The following is an 18,422-nucleotide window of genomic DNA, read 5'->3' as shown; positions in this document are numbered from 1 at the left end:
TACCCCGGCTTGCCCGCCATGAGACACACAGACAGGGAGAGAAGCTTGGGCACAAGTGTTAGTTTTCCTACCTGTTGTTTATGTATGGGCTAATGACTCTTAGCATATTACTCAAATAATTAACCAGGAATGTTATTCTTTTCATACTTGGGTACATTTCTGTAAAGGTGACGTGTGGTGCCTGAGGGAACTGTTCTGAGATGTGGAGCATTCCGAGCAGTTTTTTAAGAGACAAATTAAACCGAAAAGGAAGTGCGTCCAGGTTGCTGCCGGTGTTGGTCTGATTTCCTGTACCTGTTAAGGCTGCCTGAGCTTGACCGCTTGCACCTCCCTGAGCACCGGAGGAAACACTTCGGTGCCTGCAGCCTCTTCTGGGCTTTCTTCCTGCCCATTTCCGCCGCCGCCGCCAGCGAACTGTGCGCTTGGCATGCAGCGATGGCTTGGTCTACACAGGTTCGCCATCAGAGCCCACTGAATTGGCATCAGGAGAGCCACTCTGCTGTCACTGAAAATTACAGTCCAGACCACTAGTTTCGGATCCCTGTTTGCCCTTCATGTGCACACAGATTACAGCCTGGACCCCAGTGTAGTGGCGTACGACCAGGAACAAACAGGGAGGGGAACATTTCAACTTGGATGGTCGAGAAACAAGCTATATTAAAAGTCTTCACGTAGGGAGCTGCGTCAGCATACGCAGGCTGCAAAGGAACAAATAAAGGTTTATTCCATGCTGAGAAGAGAAGAAAGGAAACATAATGTTGTTACTTGTTCCTATATTAAAATACTCTGATTGTGTGTGATTATGAGATAGTAAAGAGTGTGCATTTTTAACAAACACAGTGCTTTGTCTTTGGTAATGTTTCATAAGATGAAGTGTTTAGAAGAGGTTTTCCGAATCCCAATCCTTTAGGCCCACACACCAGCTGGTTTGCCTAATCGAAGCCTTAATTGAATTAAGAAGCTGCTTGATTGTAACGTTTGCAAGTATTTTGTTTTCGGCTCAGGAGTTGATTTGATTGGGATTAGATTTTATTTAGGAGATGCAGTGGTTAAAAGGCTACCTCCAATAGCTTTAAAATCTGAGAACAGTCACGCAGTTCAAATTAATCCTGTTATTAAGTCGAAGTTCAGTGGTGTAGCTGACAGCTTGGCTGGAATGAGAACCGACAGGAGTGTGGGTCTCTGGGACCAGGAGTCGGAATCCTGATTCACCAGCCACACTTCTTCATCGCACTGTCTGTGGTGAAAGCATTGCTGCACCAGCACGGTCGGTCTGAGGAGTACAGTTTTATAGGAATAACAAACAGGCAGAGTGACAGCTGTAACCTTGAGGATGTGACCACATTCTCAGGTTTGAAATACAGCATTAAGAGCAGCACATTCACTGGGATAATAAGAAATTTGCTGCTATCATCCTCTAAAGAATAGAAAGAACTAAAGAACTTTTTCAAAACTTAGAGCCAAGCGAGTGTATTTTATTTATGTACTATATGACCTGTGAACATATATCTGAGAGAATTTATATTATTTTGTGGCTGCATCGTGTAGCCAAGCATTGAAAAACTGTCAATACAAGTTGTGTGGCAAATTAATGTTTTAAGAAGAATAAACAATCGTCCATCTTAGTCATTTTACGAAATTGAGCTAATTCATACTTATTCAGGTTATTTTTATACCTTAATGATTATGATGTAATTGAAAGACAGCTGTTCATCAGACATGGGTCTGTTTTGGAATGGCACATGAATATTTCTGCAAACCAAAGCCGGGTATAGCAACAAGCTTCTGCACATTTTAAACAGAAAAGTTGCTGTATCTTGAAAAGGAAGTGCTATTCCTTATGCGTAGCTGAACCTCGGATAAAAACATCCATCCGGCATGTTCTTCATTAGATGTTTCTTTATTTCAGTATCACTGTTGTTTTGCTTTATTTTTACCATTTCTCTGTCAGTATATCTTATTACTCAATAGTAAAGAGGCTGTCTGCTTCCATTTGAGCACAAGCTGATTTTTTTGATTAAGATAAGACAGCTTTTCCAATGAGTTGTATCAACAAAGGCACAAGGGCAAGCGTACTTTTCTCCCAGACAGCAGGCTCATATTTTCCTTTGAGAAGGAAGGCAGGACCCTCAGGAAGGTCAGTGCACATGAGACTGGTGCATTACGTTATCCTCCTGAGTGACAGGCTGATAGGTATGTCTAGGATCATTAGAATCAGCTGACACTTTAGACACCAGCTCCTTCAAAACTGCTTGCTCCCTGGAAGGCTGACTGTAGCACCCGGTAGATGTTGAATTAAATAAATGTTACGCCTGCTGGAATGCTGCAGTTGCCACATCATGGACTGCTCTTCCCAAATGCTTCAGCCTGTTTGCATTTTTATACACCTGTGAGTAGATGGTGTTTTTAACAAGTTTGTTTTCACTCTCTCAGTGAAACAGTGTCTGTTTAATGCAAACCTGTAGTTTGCTCTGTCAGTTGTTTTTGTTCCTACTACTCGCTAAAGAGTATATCACTCATGAATAACGGAACTACAGATTTTTATAACAAAAAGGAGATTCTTAATAGTTTTTTTATAAGCTGTTGGTATAAGCAGTAGTAATTGAGGAAAGTGTTTGCTGTCATCTGCTATGCTCAAACTTGCACATGTGCACTAGGCTAGAACAGTGGGCATGATCGCAGCAGGAGCAGAGTGTGGTCTTCTTCAGGTGTTATATTTTAGATTTGCTTTGGTTTATGTCTGGGCAGCTTGGTGCACATTGGTCAGCATTGCTGCCTCACAGAGCTTGGGCCCTGGGTTCAGTTCCAGACCGGGGTGCTATCTGCGTGGAGTTTGCATGTTCTCCCCGTGTTTCCTCCCACAGTCCAAAGACATGCTGGTAGGTAAACTGGCTTCTGAGACAAAAACTGCCCTGGTCTGAGTGTCTGTATGTCTGTGCGTGCCAAGCGATGGGTGTATCCTGCCTTGCGCCCGTTGGTTACCAGGATAGGCTCCAGCTCCCCTACGACCCTGATTGGATGAAGCAGTTAGACAATGGATAGGTGAATGGTTTAAGTCTTTCATTTTCCATTAGTATTACTTCTTACATCATAGCACCAAATGGTTAACTTTTTGGGTCTTTGAGTGCGGAACTAAAATAGCCACTCAAAGTACAACCAGAACTGCTTCAGCCACTGATGAAATTTCCACTGTCCCATCTGTCTTACTGACACAGCATTGGTTGCCGATAGTTTTTTTCACAGCATCCTGCTTCCCTCCTGTGTCAGTTTATGTTAAAGCAGATGGACTCTCAGTGTAAAAGGTTCCCATTCTCTGTCCGGTCAGCGAGAAAGAACGACATGACTTTGTGTAAAATGATTTGTTAGATTAATTTGGAAAAAATAAATAAAACACGCATTGCGTTGTGCAATGACCTGTAACCCTCACCTGATTTGTCTGGAAGCCTGCCACTAGGTTCAGATATAACGTGTCTTGCCACAGTGCCAAAATATAACCGTTGTTCCTTATAAACCAAATAGCTTCAGAAAGTAAAGTGCATTAATTAATAAAACATCCTTTTAGAATAGTCAAATTATGTTTTCCAGATTAAATTGTTTTCTGCATTTTATTTTCTGTAATGAGTTCTATAATAGGAAACATAGAGTACTTGAGAAATCAAAAGCTGTTCTGGGTTCTTAGAGGATTAAATGATTACCATCTCTCATTACTCCTGATCTTATAATCAAGTTCAAAATGCCACTAGATACCTCTACTGAAGTGATTGTGTTTGTCACAGATGTGCTGGATTAATCTACCTCTTGGTTAAAAAATTTAAAGCAACTTTTTTTACACTTGGTTCATTAAAGGGCAAGGATACTTAACACTTTATCATCTTTCTCCTGTCTCAGAACCTGCAATCTGTAGTGATTGTATTTTTATCATTTTTATCTTATAGGTTATATCATTTGGGCACTGCATTATGTTTTTGGGACTGTACTAAAATAAACTTATGGTGGAGCTTTTCTGCTTTATATTTTTAATTTATTACGTTTTGGAGAGCTGAAGATGGTGTGTGCTTTAGTGGCTGTCAAATGTTGTAATGGAAGAGAAGCATTATGTAGCGCCCTTATTTAACATACCTTGTGTTACATCAGTAGATTCAGAACAAATTCAATCCCTACGCTGTTTTGAATCCCATTTGTTCAAATTGACAAGAAAGTTGCAAGTCTTTTCCAAAACTATATATTTGTGCTTGTTTTTTAGGTGGACACATTGTCAGTTTGTATGGATTGTTCTTTTTCATTACACTGAAACAGCCAAAATATAGTATCTAAAATGTGTGAATTACTAGTACACCACCCACATCAAAACAGTTCTGTTTTACTGCATAAAGCTACATGAAAGTAATTTTGACTTGAAGGTAACTATTCCCTTAAATCAACTGTACAAGGTGCTTACTTGTTCTTACATTTTAAGGTTTTAAGATTTTGTCTTTGTTTGAACTAGTAATTAAAGTTTTGTATTAGTCACAGTTGTTACAAAAGAGCTGATAATGGATATTTTTACTGAATAAAGAGAACTTTAAAAATTAAAGTCACAGAACTCCAGGACTGTGAAATTAAATGCCATTATACCTTTTGTGAAACAAGTTTCTCTGTTGTCCAGTCACTAAACAAAAATTGAAGATTAGGTGTACCCTTTGATTACTCAGAAGACCAAATTCTTTCATCATGACCAACCACATTTTTTTCGTCAAATTATAAAACATAAATCTTCTATTAATTAATGAGGGCTAGTGTACTCATTTAATTAATCAAATAGAATGTGTGCCACAAGCATGAAACAATACAGTTTTTGCATGTCTGCTGACACTGGCAATAACTGAAGCAGGCTCTGAATCAGAACATATGTCCCTCTCTCTGGAGCAGAGGAAATTTGTTGTTCATGCGGTTTTTGACTGCTTCGAAAATTCTTACTGTGAAATTGCACAAGAAATAGGTGTCCCATCTGCGAGTCATGCGTGGGAAAAAAGTGCTCTTTCAGCAAAGGAGGCAAATCTTTAAGCCCTATCACTCCCCATTAGGAGTCCTGGCCTTCCGTAATGTAGTGCTTTAGAAGCATAAAATCAATTTGCACTGATGAGGGAATTATTGCTGTAAAATTGTTAACATTGTTTAAAGCAAAAAAAGAATAATAGGCAGTGGAACTCATGCACTTCCAAATCAATAAACGTGACAACTTTCTAAATATCTGGATTGCAAAAAAAAACCCTTTGTTGGATTGTCTAGTGCTGGGTTAGGAGTGGTTTAAGGGCAGAAAGTTAATTCTCTCATCTTGTAATCTTGAGGCCCAGGGTTGGTCTTTCGGTGGCAGTGCGGAGTGTTTGGTTTTCTGATACAGGGCAGAGTGACAATTAAGCCACTCAGCGTATAACAGCGGGAAAGCTCAGGATGTTCAGAAAGAGGTCATCAGGATCAGCTCCTCTGTGGCCGGGGGTCGTCTGTAGTGGGTCATTATGGTGAGGTCCATACTGAGCCTTTTCTTTTGCAATGTTGAACAGATTCTTGTGTGGGAGGCCAAGACCTGTCAAGTGTGGAGCAGTGATTAGAGTTCTTGACTCATACCTGCAAAGGCATAGGTTTAAATCCCAGGTGGGGAATTACTGTTGTCTGCGTAAGCAGGCAAAATGTTTCTGTGAAATTTAGAATTCATTCTGCTGCCACCTTTCATTGCATCATCAAACATGAGTGAGCCAGTTCCAGAAGTGGGTAGTACTTGCTTCACAGATCAGGTCTTCTTCTTTGGAACATTTGTAGTGCCTTCTTAACATTTCAACCTTTTCCCTCAGTTTAATGAAAGGTTATCTTGAACAAAACTGTCTATAACAATCTCCTAGGTCTTCTTTGTACCTCTGTGCAAATTCTAGCATGTTTTTGACTATAGGCTCCAAACACTGACATCAACATGAGACCTGTTGTTAGGATGTTTGAAACAGTTTTATAAACCTAATTATCCAACAACAAACACCTGACCAGGTAGAGACATCTGTTAGTCAATTGTCCCAATACTTTTGCTCTTTTTCTAATTTCTACTTTTTTATTTAAAAAGGATTAACACTATCAATCTCTACCCCCAAGAGAGTAGAACTGAATGGACTTTATTAAAATTTAAACACTTAGGAGTGCTTATGCTACTTAATCTGTCGTTTTTTTCCATGAGAAACGATTATCATTTGAGTGCATAGTGCAACTCCTAGTTTAGAATTCACTATCCCAATACTTTTGAAGGGCACTGCAGGTACAAATGTAAGTCGCTTACAGCCAAATAAATTAATTCTCAGAATACTAAAATAAAAAAGTGTGCTAAATATTTTAGGAGCCCGTTTTTATTCTCAACATGCAAAATTAAAGTGGCACTGACCTCTTCTTAATTGCAATGATTTCCTGACCAGAGATCCTGATCTCTGACAGCCTTTCTCTCCATCACATTGAGTCCTGAAACATTAATGCTAATCTAAAAGGGCTGTGAAACAAAACCCTTGAAAGGAGTGTTAAGCACAAAACTGTAGATTACAAATAGATACACTAGAGTTACAAATATTAGGTTTTAAAATGGCATTTGTAATGATACCCTTGTCCATAATCCTATCCCAGAATTGTTAGAAAGTTTTTGTTTTCAGTGTTAAAACTCTTAAGTATAACTACTGCTGATTTCAAATGCCTTCATACCCCCTGTGGCGACAGAAAAATGGTTTGTTCCACTTTAGCCATTCTGCAGCCTGCAAGGCATTCTGGGGTGATTTCAGTCTGTGAATCAACCCAATTAGCATCTTAATGAATGATTCCCTAAAGTTGGTCCTCTGTGCCTGCAGACTGTGGAAAGCAAATAACAAACCGTGTGTTGCACTCACTGATGTTTGATACATGTAAACATGTTATTAAAAGAGACAGTGGTCAAAGAGTTTCTTTAATTTTCAAAGGTGGTTTTCAAAATGTAGGTAGTTTCACATGAAAAAAAACTGATTCAAGCACAGAATATATAGCCTCATGTGTGTCCTGCATTAGGAGACTCGAGACAGATGTAATTATTCATATAATGTCATGTAGCATTTAAAAGAGAAGGAAATCCGTTTTGAAAATTCACATATGGCTGACAGGGATGTATCTTTCAGAAGTGACATATCCACTAAGGTTGATTTGTCTTTCAAGAAATTGGCATCTTGTCCATCATACCTGTAAATGTTTGCTTATTAAGGACTCAATGGACTTCACCTGAATTGAGCCGTCTCATCTGTATTACTTGGAAAGATGCGCTCTTGAAAATCCTCAGCAGTATAAAGCTGAAGAGTGATCATCACATTAACTGTTCTCAGCTTGGTTTGTGCCAAGGTTTCAAATGGGAAATATTAAAATCACATGTACCACTTGCTTAATAGAAATACTGTCGCTATTGCTTTGTTATTAATGGCAAGAGCAGATCTGTTCAGAAATTAAGTACTGTAGCTCAGTAATCATCTACCCTCTGTATGGATTTACACTTTTTGTCGAGTGACACTGTGTGTCAAAACGAGGGGCTCTTGAATATTTTTAAGAATAAAAAAGTTCTTAAATATCTCCTCATCTCTAGTTTGACATTTATATTCGCACGTGTGTGTGTGTGTGGTTTGTTTTGGTACACTTCAGTATCTTCAAGATACCTCTTTTTAATGTCAAACACCATTAGACATTGAAATGCATTCTGTCTGGTTTACGCAGTGGAGCTGAGCAGCAGCCTGGTGGTACTATGACAGCCTTTCGCAGGTGGTGTGCTTAAGGTTTTTGTGGATGCCGGGGAGCAATAGCTGCGAGACTAGGTTTTGAGCTTGTTGTGCAGTTCAGTGACAGGCCAGCGCTGGTCCACATTGGGCCGCTCTGTCACACTCCTGCCTTCTCCTGTCTGAAGGCCCGAGCACTGTGGTTAGAGCTCCCTGCAAATGGACAGCAGGATCGGGGAGCTGGGCATTGTGTCCTGCTCTGATGATAAACACATGAGTGCCTAATCACAGTGCTCTGGATTGGACTGTCACATTGATTCATCTCAAATTGTGGCTTTTGTGTGCGTGTGCTGGGGGTGGGGGTAAGCTCTAAACTAAAACAAATCACTTTATGGAATATTCTTCCAATAGCAAGACATCCCCAGCTTTATTTTATTATTCCATTTAAGAAACTGAAGATGACAGATTTGTTGCAGTAATACATACATTACTGATGTATGTACGATGCTCTGGATGGGAGACTTGTCAGTTTTATTTCCTTTCCCTAGAAGTGTAAATGCTGAGTATACCAGCAAGAACATAAATTAACTGTGATGCTTGCTTTATTTTTCAGGGCTCCATTTATTTGATAGGCAGATCTCATTGAAACATGGATTTTGAGTCATATGATTATGAAATTCATCACCTCTAACAGTGCAAGTCTCTGAAGAGTGTTTTGTCTTTCAAATAATGAGAAATATCAATGGAAGCTCTGTTTGAACAGCAGTACCATTTGCACCTGCCACTAATTAGAGCACTTTGAATAAACACCATTGTTCTTGTGGTAATGGTACAATGTAATAAAAAAGATCTCAAACAAAGAACTCTGCTCTCAAGGACAATACTTAACGATCTCTGATCCACTTTTTGATTCATGAGCAGATGTTCCAGGCCAAGACAACTCCCAACCAACTTTTCAGAAAAAAACCCTAAATAAATTTAAAAAGATCAACAAGAAATTCTTTTAATGAGCAGTCAGACTTTTCTCTGCTTTTATCTTGGGGTGTTTTATCATTTAAACCCCGCATAATTTCTTTAAAAACCAAAACAAAAAAATACACAATCAAAAATTGAAAACATACCATTGGGCCGAATGAAAGCCCAATTTCAAAGAATTAATAGCAGTCACTTTAATCAGTCTGAGCTACAAGTATTGGAATGTAAAACACAGTTCTAAAAGGAGTAACAGTATTTTTATGGTGGATATAATGTCTGTGTTTCTTTCTTTTGTTGTCATCTACTCAGGCCAGGACACTAATTGTTCAGCACGTGTGCTTTCCTCCGGGGGGTCAGCTGCTGTCCTGCCTGTGTGGCATCAGCTCAGGTGGTAAGGAGGAGTGCTTGTGTGTCATCAGGGCTCAGGCTTTCCACACAGCCTAGTGGCATGAGGGACTGGCTTTTTAAAAACGAAATTTTAAAGGTCAGCATCTATTTTAACGTGCGATGCCTCACTGCGATTCTTTTCCTCGGCAGCAGCCCAAACGGATAATAGGTGTCCCCCAGCTTTTACAGACCTTGTATTGGCTTATTCAGTCTCATTAATCTCACTACTCAGGTGACTCTAATGAGCCCTGGAGGGTGGAGCTCAACCTGGTTGATCACAGTGTGACCTGAATGGGGGGCATCCGGCTCCGGAGAAATTGCCATGAATTGAAGAGACAAATCAATCCCAGCAGATAAGTTTTCGTGCTCAGTTCTTCCCAGCTGAGCTCGAGAAATGAACCAGTTTAGTGCAGCTGAAGGAGCTGAACCACCCAAGGCTCCTGTTTTCACAGTGGCTGTCAGTGCAGTGGTTCGTGGTCAGAGCTTTCCTCTGAAGCGCGCACTGACTGAGTAAAGAAAAATATGTTTACAAGAACTGTGTTGAGGGTGGTGAAAATGCAGTCCAATCCTGGCATAAATATGCCTAATATGCAGATAATGGTTAACACAGCCAGCAGGGATCACACAGCCATGTACTAGCAGTAAGGCACACACTTAAGGCTAATCAGTTTGCTCCTTTTCCAACGGTACATGTAGAACAAAGGAGGTAGCATTGGACTTGATAAGTTATTTTAAATGAACAATTACAGTTTTTACATTAATGTAGGGTTCTGCTTTCTATACACGTGAAATTGTAATGAAACCCAAGCAAAAAGTTGTAGCAAATAAAGTCACTGTGTCTGCAGCAGCAGCCTGCTCTGGCCTTTATTAAGTAAATAAGGTCAAACTGCCATTGAAGTCAAACCTAGCAGAGGATCAGGCAGTATCCTGTACAACACCGTGCACAAGCCTTTAGTCTGGTACAGAAGCTCACCTTGGACTCCGGGAAGTTGTGTGAGCCCTCAGATTAAAATTACCATCAAACCTGAAAATACATCTGAAGTTTTTTGAAACAGAGCATTCTTTTTTTTTCTGTTGCGAACTTGGGGAAAAAAACCCTAAAAACTGACCTTTTTTTGTATAATTTTAAACAGAGCAGTTTTAGGCTTGTAAAGCAGCTTTAAACAAAAGGCAGGTGAGGGAACTACAACACAAATTTAGAAAGCTTAACACCTCTTGATTATCAGCAGACCCCTAGAAGGGCGAGGTTGGTTTTATTATGCATTGTTGACAAATAATGTTTTGGTGAAATAGCTTGGTCATTTTATGACATAGAGTGTTTTGTGCCAAGCCATGTGGCAGTGCAGAAAATAGCTGCATGGGGTCCTCTCCTGTGCTTTGCAGGAGCCTGAAGTTGTGTGTACTCGTCTTCTGAGGTGTTTTTTGGCCTTATTTGTCAGTACCCCCTCAGATGTCTGTGATAGATTCGCCCACCTCTATCTAAACCAGTGTGCAGCCCTACTGGAGTCCCATCAGCAAAGAGGCTGGCCCTGGCCCTTGAAAAGTCTGTCTGGTTAATCAGCAGAGAAGGCACCTTGTTGGAAAAGCTGTCATCCTTACATCTTCAATTGGCGGGTCATTTCATCCCCAGCAGGATCTCTTTGCGTGAAGCGTAATTTCTCCTCTCTCTGCTCAATTGGTGTGACAGCTTCTCCTCTAATGTAATGGCAGTTCTAAATTCATCATGAAACCACTGCAGAGAGAGTGTGAAACTAGCCAAAAATGACAGTAAGATTTCTCTTGTTAAACTTTTCCCCTACTGATAGAAATTTACACTTCATATACCTTGTGAAATAATATTGCAGTTATAAGCTCTGTTCGTCAGTGCTACCACAGGTGCTGTCAGTCGTTCTGATGAACGTCAGCCTAGCAGGGTGTAAACCCAGCTTTCATGAAAAGTAATAAACTTTTGTTCTCCGGGAATGAAAAAGGAGGCCAGAAAGATGGATCTTTTCCCTTTGTTTTGTTTTTGTGTAACAGAAAGTATGGCACATTGTTTTTTTGTAATTTACAGGTATTATTAATCCAAGTGGAAGCATAATTTAGGCAGTGTGTTCAAATCAGAAAGATGTGGTTGCTAGTACAGTATGTAAGAAGACAATCATTTCAGAGCAAGATAATAAGATGAGATCACTTTATTAGCCAAATACAATTTCTTGCATTAGGAATTTGTCTTTTCCACATATCCCAGCTTGCTCTCCATGAGAATAGGAGACAGAGAGAAGCTTGGGCTCAGAGCGCAGGGCCAGCCATTTATACAGCGCCCCTGGAGCAGTTGGGGTTAAGGGCCTTGCTCAGGGGCCCAGCGGAGTAGGATTCCTCTGCCAGCAGCGGGATTTGAACTGGCAACCTTCCAGCCACAGGCGCAGATCCTGAGCCACAGTGCCACTGCTCCGCACATATAGTGCTTTCTAGAGATTTATTCTCTTACATGTGTACACAAGGCTGTGTGCAGTGAGTGGAGGAAAAGTCAACTAGTTAACAATGTTCAAATAGTCAAGAAGTGTCTATAGACTCCAGACAAATGAATTTGTTTGAATGGATTCTAGACTGCTTTGAATATCACTCATTATATTGTGTGATCAAATAGTGTTCATTTTAAAGTTGTATGAATTCTACGTAATCAGAATACAAGAAAGTCTCCTGAAGTAAATTCTGAATGAACATCACGGTACTTAATACAGCTGTAGCTTTGCAGACACCAGTGCAGTTGAGGCATTGTTATGAAGACACTGAGAAATGATGGCTGTGGCGAATGGGCTCAGCAGCTTGAGGCATGGTATAGCTACTTCAGGATCCAAACTGGAGTAAAATAAATTGAGTTACTTGTGGCTTAAACAGACTGTTGCCTGGTTTTGTATAATGAATGGTACACCTTTATCGGCATCATGTTTCCTCAGAATTAATGAGTTTGCTTTCTTAGAGTAACACATTTTAAAAACCTGTATTGTGACATTAGTTTTTGCCTGCATTACATTCTTTCTATACAATGTGTTTGTCCACACAATAATTATTTTCCAGCTGGGCAAGAAGTTTCCTCTTAATACTCTTGAAGTAATACCTGCCTTTCCAGGCAAGGAGCTGTACAAGTAACTGCAACTTGCAATTAACCAAATTGGGACAATGCAGAAGTACAAGCAGCACAATCTTCAGTGATGTCTCTGGAAACATACTGTTGTTTTAAAAAAACAGTACATTTTTAACACTAAAGTGCCCAGCATTTTATTCAGTCTGCTCACAGCACCATGTGACATTTTCTGATCAGGTGCCGTCTACCAGGAAATGTTTGGGGCTGCTGAGGAAAGACTTAACCTTTCAGTTCCTCACGCAGTCGCCATATGTAGACAAAGTTAATCAAAAACAACAGTGTAATCTCTGTCATGGTGGGGCTATAGTAAATATGGCTGGTTGTAACCCAGCTGTTCTGGCCATGTTTTTGAGAAGCTGAAAACTTACTCCTTAAAAACAGAGGTTTGCATATTTAAATGATTAGTGATGTAGATTTATATATATATATATGTTTACATATAGAGCTCCTGAATTAACACCTTTTCTGGATGTGGAGATGTGGCAGCACCAGGCACTGAGTTTTTGTGGTGCCATGTGCTGATCCGGTGCTTTATGGCTCTTAACATATCTCTACAGCGTTCAGTAAATGAACGGTGCAAGTGCACTTGGAGCAGCCATATGAATATTGTATAAGCTGTTGCTCCTGGGCCTCTCACTCAAGAAGTTATATGTTAAAAGCGTGCTGGAAAAAAAAGTCATTTTTCACTTCTCAGACTTTCACTCAGAAGCAGCGAGCACTAATGTTGTGTTCAGAGCTGAGAGAGGCTGCTCACCCGTGTGTTTGCTTGTGGACTCCCATGCAGACGTTTTGTTGCATTGAGGAGCTGCAGGCTGAGCACATCACAGACTCCAGCACACTGGTCTTGGCAAACCGCATGCATGCTACACAGTAGGCATTTCGAGCTATGGCAGCAGTTTGTTTATGTAAGTTATTGTGAAGTTATACATATGGTTATACTCATTTCTTTAATATGTTATTGCTTTTAACAATAAAATGGGTCCTGTATCAAGTTGGCAAGACTGTGGGCTTACCCTCAAAATAAGGTTATCTTTGCCTTCAGTAATAACTTTCTCCTAATTACATGATGGTCTTGGACATTTAGTCTATCGGGAGTCAGTTTATTTCTCCTTAAACCAACCATGAGCTTATTGCTTAATTGAAGTGAAAGCAGGGTCTTGCAACTGTAGGAGGAGCTCCTGTAAGTCACATGCATATGAACGCTGCATAGTTATGCCCTTCTGATATGTGAATGAGCTCCAGAAATTTGTCATTCAGTCACCTAATTTTTTTGACGTCGATGCACTAGCCTGTAACTTTTAGCATTTTGCTGTCATTTCTTAAACAAATAAATAAAAAATGATGACTTGGCTGGTTTGCTGATGTGTTGATTAGCTAAGCATTCACTAATACAGCTGCCACACTGTCAGTAATGAGAACAACATTCCGGAGCCTAGCAGGATTATTCTGATTATGATGGTATTCCAGCTATGACAATGTGGTAATTAGAAGATCTGCATGCATCAATGATCCTTCATCAGAGCTTAGCTTCCAAGAAATTTTTCATTTCCTACTGAAGGCTAATAACCGCCATGCCACAGCATACTTCAAAATGCCATATCCTCAGTACCATCATTTGTTAAAGCTGCTTCTGCCATGCTGTCCAAGTATTTCTGGGCCATAATTAAATTCAACAGCAGCAAACTTTGCAGAACTAAATGACAAAAATAAATTGAGTGTCTACTGGAAGTCAGAGAGTAAATAAAAAGCCTGGCATTGACTGAAAATAGCAGATAATTAAAAAAAACACTTCTGTGGTATGTAAAAGACAAGTGTACTTTTGTATGTTTTAAAATGCTTTAAAAACATTAATGTAATATAGGAAAATGAACCAGAGCCCCATTCTTACGGTTGTGAGGCTGTACCAAAGACAAACGAGGATGTCCCAGGCTGTCTGGCTGCCCTTGCTCTGCACACAGGCGTTCTGTCCTGCCCAGTGAGGAGACATGCTTGCTGGCACCTTGTTCTGTTTATGGTTCAGCTCCACCCTTTGTAAGCAAAGGGTTGAAAACTGCACAAGCGAAGGTGGCTCATGGGTTCCCCATCCTGCTGAAGGGGACTATTGCTCTGTCAACAGCAGCAAAGATGCGTGAAGGCAGACTTGTCTCGTCTTCAGTGCTAGGTGGAAACAGGGAGTGGGTTAGCCTGTGGGAGGCCGGGGTATAACATTTTGTAATTTTGTAAGAAAAACATTGTGATATGCAAGATAACATGCAGAGATTTTCCTTAATATTCTGTAAGTAGTTTTGGAAATGTACATCACATGAACAGCTCATGGGGAATGGAGGTATTGTAGTGACTGCTTCCATTTGTCCTTCTGTCTGTTGTGTTTCAGTCTGCTGTACTGTGGTGTCCAGACTTATTTGTGCACATTTAGCTGAATGTAGCTGAATCTTCTATTTTTAGAAGCCTTTTCATATATTGTACAATGTATGAGATCATTGTCAAAGCTGCTATTCATTGCAGCATCATAATTTAGATTTTTATTTTTAGAATTATGTCTATCCGCTTCTCTCCAATATGACATAGCTCTACTCTTCCATGGGGGAGTGGCGCAAAACTGTACTAATATAAAGAAAATCTCTGGGCCTGATAGTGGAAAAGTTTTTTTATTAGCAAATATGATAAGCATTGTTTACATTTATGTTGTAGTTTTAATCATGAAAGATCCCAGCATGCTTCACTTATAAGATATGATTTTAAATGACCAAGTAGTCAGGATCTCCTACGGCACTGAGGCCTCCATCGCCATGACTGAACATTGGTGTGGAAGTTCAGGTCCAGGGGGAAGACTGCCCCCTAGTGCTCCACCAACACCACTACAATCTACCTTCTCAAGATTTACCATTCCAGTACTAATGAGGCCCAGCCTTGCCTAACTTCCAGGATCTGACAGAATCAGACTACAAGGTGGTTACATTGCTATCCCTAATAACGAAAATGGCTAGCAACACAAACCAGAATACCTGCCAAAATCTGCACACTGAGGAGGAGACATCAGCCATGTCTCCATAGAGCCCTTCTACTTCCACTGACATTAGAATGTAATTAGAGCTACAAAAGACATTCATCTGAGTGGGGATCAGCGACTTGGAACAAGAAAGCATGATTTTCCAGTTGCTGAATACTTAATGTTGTTTTAATTCTCCTCCCTGTTGCTACTGAATTTTACTCACATCTGCTGTTTTCTCAGTTGATCAGTTTGAGCACTGAGTAATAAAGAAGTCATATTGGAAGAAGGAAATAAGCTAAGAAAAGCAGTAAAATTATTAATGTACTGTTATGTATGTTCAAAATACCATAACAAAAAATCAATGTTTCATATTAGTTATTCCAGATATATATAAAAAAGACCAACATTTTGTATTTTCCAAAGACTGATGCTCTGCAATGGAAGACTTTTTCATTATACTGATTTCACAATGGTGTTTCTGTTCCTAGGAAGTTGCTTCTTAATAGAAAGTAGCTTGAACTATTTTATTGCATTATATTAACCTGTTTTTCAAATGTTCAGACATCAGATTTCTACAGTACATTTTCATCTCGTTGTTCTCTTTCGAGAGTTATCTCTTGAGGAGCTCGAACAGTGGTGGTGGTGGTGGTGGACGAAGTTGTTTAAACAGCGGTGTGGAAAGGGGAACTAGACTGAAAGTCTGCTGTGAAGTTCAGTATTTATGAGCAGTGGGTGCGTCTCCCCTTCAGTTACAAGGCAATGAGTACTCACTGTCTGTCAGGAGAGAGCCTAGGGGAGTGTGGGATCAGGATTGGAAGACGAGATTGAGCTGCAGGAGTGCTTGTTTGCTAGATAATGAATAAGGTGTGATGCTCTTGTCATCCACCTTCGACTGCAGCTCTCGATGCCATTGGTGCCTGGCACCCCCAGATGCAGTGTCAGGGGTTATAGTGCAGGATCTTCTCCAGCACAGTTCTTCCTATCGGCTAAAGTCACCACTACAGGCAAGGACTGAAAACATTGAATCTTATTATAGGAACAGAATATCGAGGATTAGCCACAGAATCATATTTGTGCAAATGATTAAATTAGCAGTGTATTTAAAGGGACACGTGGGGTAACTGTGTATTTAAAGGAAATAGTGTAATGGTAAAATACCTTTGCAAACTTGTTTAATAACAGGCAGGACCTAATTAATGGGAGCCATAGCTTAAAGATACTCTTTCCTCTTTTATCCTGCAATGCTCTGGTCTCAGAAACTGCAGCATCCTAAACTCTGAAGTCCTCCATGGCAACAGCAGTCCTAAACTCCACCCAGAAATGTGGTGGTGATATATCGTCTCTATCCTGTAAACAGGCAAAATATGCTTATGTGTCTTTGATCTAAACTGGAATAGCTGTTAAACTTTGAATTTAACCCGATTTCATGGTCTGGTCTCACACAAACATAGTAGTGCAGTATGTAGTTTGGGTAAAATTGAAAACAGTATGATTTTTAGTTTACCGCAGCGTGTCTAACAAATTGGTTGCAGAAATGTGGTCCCAAGGCTGATGTGAATGTAAAATTTTCCTGTGTAAAATACTATTTTGTTACCCAGCAAAGAATCACGAGTGCTGTCAGTGTCCGCCGGTCCTGTGGACGGGCGAGACCCTCACTTTTGGACAGAAGTGGGCCCAGCCGCCTTGCTGTCTGCCTGCTGACGAAGCCTCGACAGTCACCAGACGCAAAATTCATTTTCAGTTCAATTCATTCCCAAGTGAAAGAAGTGATTGGGGGGTGGGGGGGAACAAAACACAGTGTCTTCGGTTTAAATCTGAAACACCCTGCCTAACACGCCTGAGCTCTGCACCTGCTTAAAGACGTCTTTGTGTCGGCCTGAGCCCAGCTGTGCAGCTCTCTCCTGCGCCCAGGGGACGGGCCGCGTGGCAGCGCCAGCGCCAGCGCCAGCGTGGCACGGGGGAGGGAGGACGCCCGACAGCGGCTCTCTGAAGAGGTGGTGCTGCCCGGTGTCTCAGTCACTGCTTTTTGCCTTCGATTTTCCCATACAGGGAGGTGGATCGGGATTCAGACGGACACATCAGTTTTAAGGATTTGGAGTTTGTCCTCACCTACGGACGAGGTGACTCGTAGCCCCCGGAAACCAGCTGGAGAAAGCCATGGGAATCAGCTCGTGCTGAAAAGAATCTTGTAAGATAAAATCATTTCAGTATGACAGGGTTCATATCAAATGATGTGAAAAGCAGATGTCTATCGCAGTACAGATATTTTAGATATGTTGTGCTCCAGCATCATATTCCTGCAAATGATTAAATTACCAGTTGTGTACCCATTCATTTAAAGGAAATATTGCAGTGGTGAAGTACCTTCACAAACTTGTCTCGTAATAGCCAGGCCCTGATATGTGGGGGCCATAACAGAAAGGCACTCCTTCCTCCATTTCTGCAAGGGCCCGATCGCGGAAAATGTTGTATGACGGAATACAGAAACCGCACAACCTATTAAATGCTGTTCTTAAAGCTGAATGTGTTTTACTCCTCTCTTAAAGTCTATGAGCACCTGAGAAGCTATAGCACATGGCATCAAATTGAATATTATATTACATAAGATTTTTTTTAAATCAGTTTTACAAAAAATGCTTATCCATGATGTGATATTAAGAACACTTAATATCTTCAACTGTGTGTTTTCAAGGGATTTCAGAGTTCCTTCTTGTTACACATGATTATGAAACTGTAAATACTTGTTTGTGTTTTGAGAGATTTACTGTGCTCCCCACTGAATAAAGATTAATTTGTTTTCGTAATCAAGCCTGAGTCTTCATCTGAACAGCACATACACTCTTTCCACAAGCTCCACGAGAATGCTCTAAAGTCAATGAGCAAGGAAATGAACTGGAATAAATAAAAGCTTTAATCAAATACATTTTAATCTGTACATGGAGCTATTTTAGAACTCGCGTATTCATAGAACAAATAGAAATTAGATGTGTTTAGCTGCAAGTACTTTCAAAGAACTATAAATTGTAGTTCTATAAACTATAAACTGCAGAAGCCCTCCACTCGCAGCCCAGGCAAGTATAAACATGTAATATTGTATATTGTTGAGTTGCATTGTTAATCCATTAAAAAAATAATAACAGAAATTGTGGGGAGGCATTTATCAATGGAATGGCAAAGCCTGAAGAAAAAGATTATGGTTATTGTATAC

At 40.3% G+C, this 18,422-nt stretch overlaps 1 protein-coding gene across 2 annotated transcripts in view; it reads left to right on the top strand.

Annotated features, from left to right (window-relative positions):
- The window catches only part of efcab11 (EF-hand calcium binding domain 11), a 43,884-nt gene extending 25,869 nt beyond the window's left edge, over positions 1-18,015 (top strand). Inside the window, exon 6 of one of the 2 annotated variants that reach the window (XM_088924575.1) lies at positions 17,264-18,015. In XM_088924575.1, coding sequence (XP_088780701.1) covers positions 17,264-17,345 — 82 coding nt within the window. In that variant the 3' untranslated portion in view covers positions 17,346-18,015. The remainder of the gene's footprint in view (positions 1-17,263) is intronic. The other variant, XM_088924574.1, reaches the window with a different exon arrangement.
- The last annotated feature ends 407 nt before the right edge of the window (positions 18,016-18,422 follow it).

Source organism: Atractosteus spatula, chromosome 9, assembly GCF_055471065.1.
Source record: "Atractosteus spatula isolate fAtrSpa1 chromosome 9, fAtrSpa1.hap1, whole genome shotgun sequence".
Taxonomy (NCBI): Eukaryota; Metazoa; Chordata; class Actinopteri; order Semionotiformes; family Lepisosteidae; genus Atractosteus; species Atractosteus spatula.
This window is presented reverse-complemented; position numbering and strand designations above follow the sequence as displayed.